The sequence below is a fragment of the Chiloscyllium punctatum genome, chromosome X (assembly GCF_047496795.1).
Source record: "Chiloscyllium punctatum isolate Juve2018m chromosome X, sChiPun1.3, whole genome shotgun sequence".
NCBI classification, from domain to species: domain Eukaryota; kingdom Metazoa; phylum Chordata; class Chondrichthyes; order Orectolobiformes; family Hemiscylliidae; genus Chiloscyllium; species Chiloscyllium punctatum.
Genome location: NC_092791.1, coordinates 19,484,369 through 19,494,274, shown reverse-complemented (window position 1 = coordinate 19,494,274; position 9,906 = coordinate 19,484,369). Strand labels below are relative to the sequence as shown.

General features: G+C 40.2%; 1 protein-coding gene across 2 annotated transcripts in view; it reads right to left on the bottom strand.

The window, feature by feature from the left end:
• Positions 1-1,252: 1,252 nt before the first annotated feature.
• LOC140471179 (uncharacterized) overlaps positions 1,253-9,906 on the bottom strand; it is an 81,924-nt gene continuing 73,270 nt past the window's right edge. For both annotated transcript variants that reach the window (XM_072567067.1, XM_072567068.1), the window contains 7 exons: positions 9,388-9,495; positions 6,231-6,284; positions 5,684-5,791; positions 5,240-5,528; positions 4,642-4,829; positions 3,397-3,639; positions 1,253-2,822 (listed from right to left, as the gene is read on the bottom strand). In XM_072567067.1, the coding sequence (XP_072423168.1) occupies positions 2,676-2,822; positions 3,397-3,639; positions 4,642-4,829; positions 5,240-5,528; positions 5,684-5,791; positions 6,231-6,284; positions 9,388-9,495 (1,137 nt within the window). In that variant the 3' untranslated portion in view covers positions 1,253-2,675. The remainder of the gene's footprint in view (positions 2,823-3,396; positions 3,640-4,641; positions 4,830-5,239; positions 5,529-5,683; positions 5,792-6,230; positions 6,285-9,387; positions 9,496-9,906) is intronic.

Genomic DNA, 9,906 nt, shown 5'->3' with positions numbered 1-9,906 from the left:
AGAAACTGATTATGTTGTGATCATAAACCAACTTGAGCAGAGGTTTGTGTATGATATACCAGGGATGCATAAAGTCATTTGGCACTTATTACTTACACAATTCACTTACAAGCTTTCATATTTCCCAAAATTTCTCACTAACCCCCAGCCTCCAAGCTTATTAACTGAAAGCAGTACTGATTTTATGTGTCTAGCATACAATTTTGGAAGCTATTAGTTCCAAAACCGTAATCTTTTATTAAATTAATAGTTATCATTACATGTCTGTTACGTTAGCTGGTACTTTAAGGGAATGATTTTACTGTTCCCTACTCCCATCATACTCACTCTTTTCCCCATAACTAGTCAGCATCAGGTTCTAGTTTTCAAAAAAAAATCATTTCCTGTGTTAGGACTGCACTTCAATGCAAAAGGACCACTCTAGCGGAAGCAAGATGGCAAAATGTGGGCCACATACAATGACTTCGGTACAAGACAGGACCTGAAACCTTTTGAGTATTACAACTTTATCAAGGGATTTGTTACCGAACAAAATTGGATACAGTGTACTACTAATTATTACTGGAGAGTTACATTAACATTATTCCGGTTTCTGCAAAAGACTTTCATTCCTCTGCATAATTCAATTGTGGGGAATAGTGGATTTTAGTAGAATCATTTATAAATAGTTTGTAATTTGTTCTGCACTCAATTCAGTCACTGCAGATGTCAGACTGAAACTCCACAGGATAGGGTGGAGTGATGGTATTACATTTCTCCTAGTACGGGTTTCACGAAGAGTAAACTTTGATTTTGCACCCACCTATGTTGCACCTGCTCTCAATTGCCTCTCTTTGTTACTATATTAAACTGTATGCCTTTAGGAACTTTTTTCTGTAACCTAGTGGCTAGTCTGTCTGGTCTTTTCTGAGTTATCTGATTGCAGCTGGTATGGCATTTGGTCCTACAATTTGTGTTAGTGGGCTGGAATAGGGAGGGGGCAAAATCAGTTAGGCTTCCTGCTCTGGCTTAAGTCTGTAGTGCCGTTTTGAGCATGCAGTCTACTTGACTATATTCCTTAGTTGACATAGCGAGAATGACGACTCGGGGCTTGATCAGGAGAGGTGGCTGCCATCATTCACTAACATAAGGAAAGCGGGGAGGGGAAAAAAAAGTTATTGTCACCCTTAGACTCTGTCCTACTGATAAGCTCTGAATGCAAGCCACTGAATAACCTGTCAGATCAAAAAACAGCTGAAACCATGCTGGGTACTTTGGTTTTTTTAGTTAAGTTTTATTTGTGTTTTCATTTTCTGTCATGAAATATCCCAGACTAGATAAACATTCAATAAAGATACATCATAGGATGGTCTTAATACAAATAAAAAAATTCAAAACAAATGTGTTTTTGTTAATAGAAAAGCTTTCTATCTTTATTGCTGCAGAGGAGGGGTAGTGGGTTGAGGGAAAAAAAAAGTACAAAGTGACAGAATCCTTTCACATGGAACAAGTTCATTAGTGTTGTGATGGGAATGTTCTAGTCTACCATGCTTAAAACCAGTATTGCAAAATTATTTAAAAACATTTGAACTATTTTACATATACAAAATAGTACATATCCTTGGTTTGTTTTACACCACCCCCCCCCCACCCCCGAAAAGTCTACCTCTTTCTTTTTTTTCCCCCTCTAGTTACAAGAAAAAGGTTGCATGAAAGCAAGAAATGCATGAAATTAGGGAGAAAAATAGGTTGTAGGAGAAAAAATAAGATTAATTTTTATCCACATGCCTAACTTTGGAAAACATTAGGGAAAAAAATTCTGTGAATGGTTTTCACCAGGTTTGTTTGAAGATCAGACCACACATCATCCACATAGAATTTTTTTTTTGCTGCAATACTGATTTTTGTTCTTTATAAAAATGACTGGATGTTAAGTTGGTGTTACAGTTCTGTAACAACACAAATGGCAGCTTCAGAATTGTTTTTAGTCAGCACCATCAAATCTTGACTGGATCCCTCTAGTTCACTAAACTGCCACAGAAGGAGACACCAGAAGCCAAAAAAAATGGGAGCACCTTTTTTTGTTCTAAATTGAATTGGAAATAAGAATGATCATCAGGACTTTTTTTTTCTAGCTTCTGTCCCTGCTACTGTGTGTTTAGTCCCTTTAAGATCATTAGTGTGAGGTAGCTTAAACTGGGGAAGTTCTAGATTGGTTGTTCCAAACTTCCTTCATCTTGATAGAAAAAGAGGGCAGGCAAAGTTAGATACTGGAGCAGTTCGAGTCTCTCAAAGTCTGCAAAAAAAAAATAAAGCCCAGATCAACTTGTACTTTCCACATTTTTTATATCAATTGTTCTCCATGTTACAGACTGGTTTTACAACATAGCACCATTTTTTTATATTTTACAGTCTCCTGCTAGTAACCTTTATTACAGACTGGTACGGTATGAATTTTAGTAAGACCTGCGCTGGTATAATCCAGGGGAGGGCCTTCAACAGATATCAGTAACACTTCCACCTGACATGACGATCTTACAGGAAAACAATAAATAAATTAACCGTTTTCACAGTCTGTCCAGCTAGGCCATGAAGTCCAAAATGTAAGCGTGTGGATGAATGGAGTGATGGATTGGATCAGCCATTCAGTGCAGAAGTCCTAGAAGTGATTGGAAAGTACTGAGGTCCTTAGTATTTTACAAGAAGCAGACTGCGCCAATGTCAACACCAAATTCTTGATCTGAACCACCAATATCCAAAGGTGCAACATCCACAATGGGCAAACGGGTTGTTTTCTGTGATCTGTATTCAATGACTGTCTTGCCCCACTTGCCAGTATGTTTCTGAAAAAAGTAGAAGAAAGATATTTTCAGTTTTTGACAGTATAAATTAAACAGATATTCTTCAGTAATGAGTTAACTTTTATGCAACAACTTTTAAGTTGGTTTGAAAATGTCACTGAAAATTATTTCCTCCATCTTATTTATTGTTTTTTTTGTCCTAGTGTTTCTTCAGAAGCCATAAAAGAAGGATTCTCAGAGGTCCAGTCACCTTTATGTTGTGTTAGCTGATAAGCCTGACCTTTGCAATGCTCAGTTTCTTTACACGCTCTGTTACCCGTGCCAATGTTAAATGTCAGGTGGTAGTCCATTCCTGTTACCTTTCCAAGATGTCCACAGTTTTCCCCAAGACACTTATTGTGTTCAGGTAGCCCCTGGGTTTAATTCAGTGCCTCAGAATGAGAATGCAGTGTTCTAATACTCAAGTTAACTGTCTTGTCAATTTCCTTCTTCCATAAACATTCAAACTAAAGTTGCATGCTTCACAATCCAAGGCAAACAAATTTGTCTTTCGTGCTGCACAGTCAGATTTTATGTTCTTATTAACTTTAATCAGAAAAAAATCTCCAAAACGTACCGTGCAACCATCTTCCAAGACAGTGTATGTGAACCTGCTGTTTCCTTCTGCTCTGATTTCAATGTCATTTGAGCCTTGCAACAGGAGGGCCTTCTTCAGATTACCAGAAGCTCTGTCCATGTAGGCAATGCTGTTCTTACAGTGATAGGTGATGTTCTGGGAGGCTTCAGTAGACAGTAGACGCAGGAAAGTCATCTGGATGGCAGCAGTGTTGGCTGTCAAACTACTATCGCCATAGCTGAACTGTAAGAGAAGACAGAAAGAAAGACTCGCTGAAAAGTCTCACAAGCACTTCCCAGCAGCCTGGATATGAAGGAACAGGAAGGTTTCAAGTTAAATCTGCAATCTGCTGATCTCGAGCCAATGAGCGACAACAATTACCCTTTGTCCAGCCTACATTTAAACAGGGAGAAAAATCAAATGGCGTTCTTACTCATCATCAGGAGAGAATCACTAAGACTACCTCAGACAAACTGTATTGCATCGTAGAGGGAAATGTGAAAATCTAAAGCTGTTAATGTAATGGAGGGAGAAGAACAGCAGTTGGTCCTAATGGGAAAGGTTACTTGGATGAACACTGGGTTTCAAAGTGTGAAGCTGCCACTTCTGTTCAGGATGAACGAGATGGACATTCAACAAACTTGCCAAAGCCACTTGGGCAGGGTTTAAATCCTAAAGGAAAGGAGTCAAAATTTGGGAAATTAGAATCCAGAAGAAACTGCTTTATTCAAACTGTAATTGACAGTGTCAATAGGTTCAAGAGACAACACTGTGGGTTATTTGTTTTCTCTGTTCTTTTCCTGAAGGTTTAGCAGGCCTCTCATTGGGATGCAAATCCCTCTCTAACTGAAGAGTGTAAAGATGGCTGTAGTGCCCAATTGAGACCAGCTCACTCAGCAGAATTGGCCATTGGATCTGGTGGCTGTTTGATCTGTACTGCTAAAATACTCAACAGATAAACTGACTCAGCCATTGGTTGAATTTAGCAAAGATAAAAAGAATATAGTGACACTGCAGGTAGACAGCATCTGTCAAATAGAGGTGTTTTTTGATGTGACTGGTCTCTTATTTCTATAGCATTGAACATTCTACTGTAAAAGTGCTGAAGTAGGTCACTTGGGCAGACAGGATTTCCTTTTGGTGTGAGGGAGAGTTCTCACTAACTCGATGGATGATACATACTCAGCATTAGTCACTTTTTTATTGTTAACCTCCACACAAGAATTACAGTATTCAGGTACTTACATGGAAACCACCATTCATAGTCTCGCCAAACCATACATGCTTCTTGTCTTTTCCCTTGCTTGTCCACCAGTTCTTGCGTGGAATGCTTGTTGGGTTGGGATAGACACAGGTCTCACCAGTTTCCATGTTACAGAAGACCTTGATGGCATCGAGTGTGCAGCCCTGGTTAGGATCGATCCAGTAATCACCTGCAACACATTCACAAACTCAGAAATGGTTGACATTTCACACCATTCCATGCTCGATACTTCCATCCACAAAGCATGCAATTCAGTTAAAACACGGATATAGAATGTGAATCTTTTTACTGATTAATGTCCATCTGGAATAAGACCTCAGAAACAATTTAAAAGTATCTATCTTTGTTTCAATGAAATTAATTCAGAGAGCTTATACTGCAATATGAAGAAGATCAGACATTTGAAATATTGAGGTGCTAAATTTTGCTAAAGTATTGTGGCTTGCTAGAGCCACCAAGGTGGCTGCAAAGGTGCAGCTGAAACAAATACAGAATTCTAAACATGACACTAAATTTACAGCGAGTGCTCCATTTTAGGCAATTCTACTGGTTTAATTTTGGATCCTCTTGTCTACCTACCACTCTTCCAGTCTGAATGACAAAGTTTCAGGTCTCGGCAGGTACGGGCTGGGTTCTTCTTGCTTCCTTCTGGGCTGCGGATATTTTCAATTTGATTGTTGAGGGATTTCAGAGTGGCATCAACCTCAGCATCATGTTGGCGCAGGAATGGAGCAGCCTGGTCAGCCCGGAAGTATCGGAGTGGGTCAGGAGCTTTCTCAGGTTGTGACAGACCAGCAAAGGCAGACATATCGATACCAGGGCCTGGAGGACCAGGGGGACCAGGAGGACCAGCATTACCAGGAGGACCCTGTTGGGAAATATTCAGAGTAACATTAACACCTGTGACACAATAATGTGAGGGAGGCGATAAGCTCACTAGTCATGGGAACCAATAAACTAGAGAAACGACTTCGAGAGTTTCAACAGTGAGGAAGTGACAAGAAGAAAGCTGAAGATACTCACAGCAGGGCCAGTTTCACCAGAACGCCCCCGTGGGCCAGGTGGACCAATGGGACCAGTCAGACCATTTGCACCATCCTTACCAGATGGTCCAACGGGACCAGGAGGACCCTGCAATGGAGAGCAGCAAATGCTGTTAGAAACCAGACATTCACAGTGTGCTATTGTTGATCCTTTGTTCGCTTTAAGTCACAGAATGCAAATAAACAATTGAAAAAAAAATAACTGATTGGATTCTGCACCCATGACTCTTCATTGTAATTCCAGATGAAAGTATTAGGCTGCAATTCACAACAAATTGTGAATAAGTTCAATATAAGCTCATCTTTGAATGTTGAAAGGAGTTGCATGTTTTGGGGAAGCATTTATTTTGTGGAATTAATCTTCGGTGTAAGGTTTGTAATGGTGGTATTTGGAGGATATCATTATTAAATGGATATTTGAATACTGATGATATGGCATTGTGCATTTTGGTCAGTCTTTATGCAGAATTCTGGAGATGCTTTTTTTTTTCTAAAGCAAACCCAGTAAAACTGAAGCCAATACTTACACGAGGACCAGCAGGACCAGCAGCACCAACAGCACCTTGATCGCCAGCAGGACCCTTGAAAAGAAACAGGAATGTTATAGTTGCACTGAATGTGAAACAATAGAATGAACTACATACAATGATGAATATAAGATCCACAATTCCAAAGTTCTTCCTGGTTAGGACAGAAACTCTCATAGTCCAGGTGGCAGTGAGCAGAATCCACCCCTTTTCTCTGATTGAAAGTTTACACTGGGAGTAAGGAGCAGGCCAAGAAACCGATAAGATCAAGAGACGATTCAACTTTGCTATGCATTAGCAGTTGTTGCCCCTGAATGCTGACCAACTCTGCAACGTCCAGAGCACACAAGCATGCATTTAACTAATCCTAATGTGGTGCTCACTACTTCAAACAGCAAGGATGGAAACAACATTAATTTGTTACTAACGTACACCACTCTTTCCAAGCATAAGGGACTGTTCTCAATCTGCAAATACTTAAATGAGGAGGACCTTAAAAATGGATTGAATATTTAACATGAACCTCTTAAATCATATTAAAGGTAAAATCTATGACTTTTGCCATGATTTATCAAACTTTTCAAATATCATTGCTCAAAACTACATTTTCAAAAATTGTTTAAAATGTTAATTTTGCAAAATTAACCATGCCTGCTAATTATCTGATTTTCCAATGCCTTTTAGTTTTTCTGGTGAAGTGACTGCTGGGCACACCCAGAACTGCCTGCTAGTTTTGACCAGGTGAGACAGTGTTGTTTGGTCTCACTGCAACAGACATTGGAAGGGCCCCCTCACAAAGGCAGCCAACATACTCGCCATGGAGCTGGGTGTACAAATCAATCTGATGCTAGCAGCGAAGTGGGACTGAGGAATATGTACTGACAAGACAAGTTGGTATGGGTTATTCAAAAACAATTTGAGATTCTTGACCTTAATAATCATCCCTGTTCCTGAAAGCCTTGTGCTATCTTAACAAGAGACAAAGTTGTATGACAAAATGCAAATAAATTCTGAGACCTCAAATCATTTTACCTCTAAAACTGGAATAAAGTGTTTCTTAAATTGGACAAAACCCAGTGGTTTAACACCCCTTAAACACTGGAACATTGAAGATTGGAACAAGAGTAGGCCATTTGGCCCCTTGACCCTGCCCCGCCATTCATTATGACCATGGCTGATCATCAAGCTCAATACCCTAATCTCCCCATCCCTTCCATATCCCATGATCCCATTAGCCACAAGAGCTATATCTGCTTCCTTCTTGATGTTTTAACCATTTTCCACAGTGGTGAATTCCACAGGCTCACCACTCTGTGAGTGAAGAAATTTCTCTTCATCTCAGTCCTAAAAGGTTAATCTTTTATCTTTAAACTATGACTCAGAGTTCTGCACTTTCCCACGGTCCTGTATCTAACCTGTCCCCTCTTGTTAGAATTCGATAGGGTTCTAAGAGATTTCCTCTCATTCTACACTCCAGTGAATACAATCTCAACTGATTCAATTTCTCCTCATATGTTAGTCCTGCCATCCCAGGAATCAACTTGATGAACCTTTGCTGCATTCCCTTTATACCAATAACATCCTCAGATAAGGAGAGAAAACTGCACACAATATTCTAGCTCTGTTCTCACCAATGCCCTGTATAAAGTTAAGTAAAGTTCCTGTACTTGAATCCTCTTGCTATGAAGTTTGCCTTCTTATTGCCTGCTGCACCCGACTGCTTACTTCCAGCCTTAACTGTAACCAGAGCAGCCACAGTTATTCAGGCATGCATTATCATTAACCTTCACTTTCATTAACACTACGGAATGTCTAAGTGCTTTGGAGGATTTCATTATATTAAAGATGCTATACAAATACAAGTTGTTGTTGTTATTTGGATCCAGTGTATATTTGGTGGGTGTAGGTTTTCCTTTGGTATCACTAACAGGCCATCTGAGCCCAGAGTATATCAGTATATTCTTCAATTAACTAGAAAAGACCAGTTGGAACAGCCTAGTATCTCCCAGTGGAATTGTGAGCACAGTGGCTAACACAGCATCTCCTCATCGCAGCATTGAGCTCTGACTCCAGTCTGTCACGTGACCAATAAAACACTCCTCTCTCAATGTACCGAAGCTGGGCAGTTTGACTGATCTTGTTGGAACCACAAAAAAGTGGATTGCCAAGCTCTTTCAGAAACAGCACAAAAACAGTTGCTATAACGATGGATCAAAAATACACAATAGTCTCAATGTTATTGATGTGATGTAAAGCATAGTGCAGGCAGTGTTAGTCCCTATTAGGTTAGTATTATATCATGAGGTAGCGGTAGTGTGTTAACAGTCTCGGTTGTTGTAGCAATATGTACTTTTACATGTATTTTGTAGTCTGGATTGTGGATACTGTGTTATTGCTGCAGTGAGAGGGTCCTGTGGTACCAGGAATGAATGAGACCTCTCCTGCCTGTTGTGCTGGAAGGTGAAACCCTACAGCATGACTGAAAGACATGTAATTCAATTCTCCTGGTGTTCTAATCTCAAGTAGATCACCAAAACTGGATTTGATAGTTATTCTTTCATTCATTCGATCTTGCTGAGTACAATTTTGCTGCCTAATTTAAACGGAATCACAAATATTTCAGTGTAAAGTGTTTTAGAATGTCCTTAAGCATGTGATGAGATCATAGAATCCTGACAGTGTGGATACAGGCCATTTGGCCCATTGAGTTCACACCAACCCTCTGAAGAGCATCCTTCTCAGACCCACCCCACTATCCCCTGTAACCCTATATTTCCCATGGTTAATCCACCCAGCCTACACATTACTGAACACTATGGGGCAATTTAGCATGGCTAATTCACCTAACCTTAACATCTTTGGATTGTGGGAGGAAACCGGCTCACCCAGAGGAAACCCACACAGAGATGGGGAGAATGTGCAAACTCCACACAGACAGTTGCCCGAGGCTGGAATCAAACCCGGGTCCCTGGTTCTGTGAAGCAACGGTGCTGTGAGGCAGCAGTGCTAACATAGCCACCGTGCCACAGTATGAATGTATATTCTTGTGTCCTTACAAAATAGAGTGTCAGATTTTATATGAGCCCTTACAAAGTGAAAGTAATCGGTTCCAATTGGTTGACAATACAATGTCCTGAATTGTTTTCAAAATACTCACAGGAGGACCAGGTAGACCCTGCAGACCAGTGAAGCCTCTGTGACCTTTCTGCCCTCTTTCACCTGCCTCACCAGCTTCACCCTTGTCACCACGAGGACCTTGAGGACCCTGAAGAGAATATTAATACAAGAGGTTAAAGCACATTTGTCAAGTCTTGCTGATCTGGAACGCGATTCACATTTTGGGTTAAAATAAGAAGTGTCAACCTTTACAGAAACAGATGCAACTACATGACAGTATCGGATGCATTTCACATGTTTCGTTGAAATTCCATTGCCATTAAAATAAACTGTATTGCAGTTTCATTTAAAGGCCTATGTGCTTCAATAGAATTGTGATCAGATTTTCAGATTATATTCCTGATGCTGACAGTTCTGGGTAAGACTCCAATAGAGTTCTGAAATATTTAAATTGATTAGCCACCTCTAATCAAGGGTAACTACTCTGTATCTGTTCCCACTGCTGGAGAATTACCCCAGGGGCAGGCCTGCACTGTGGAGCATTCCCTCACTGGTTTCA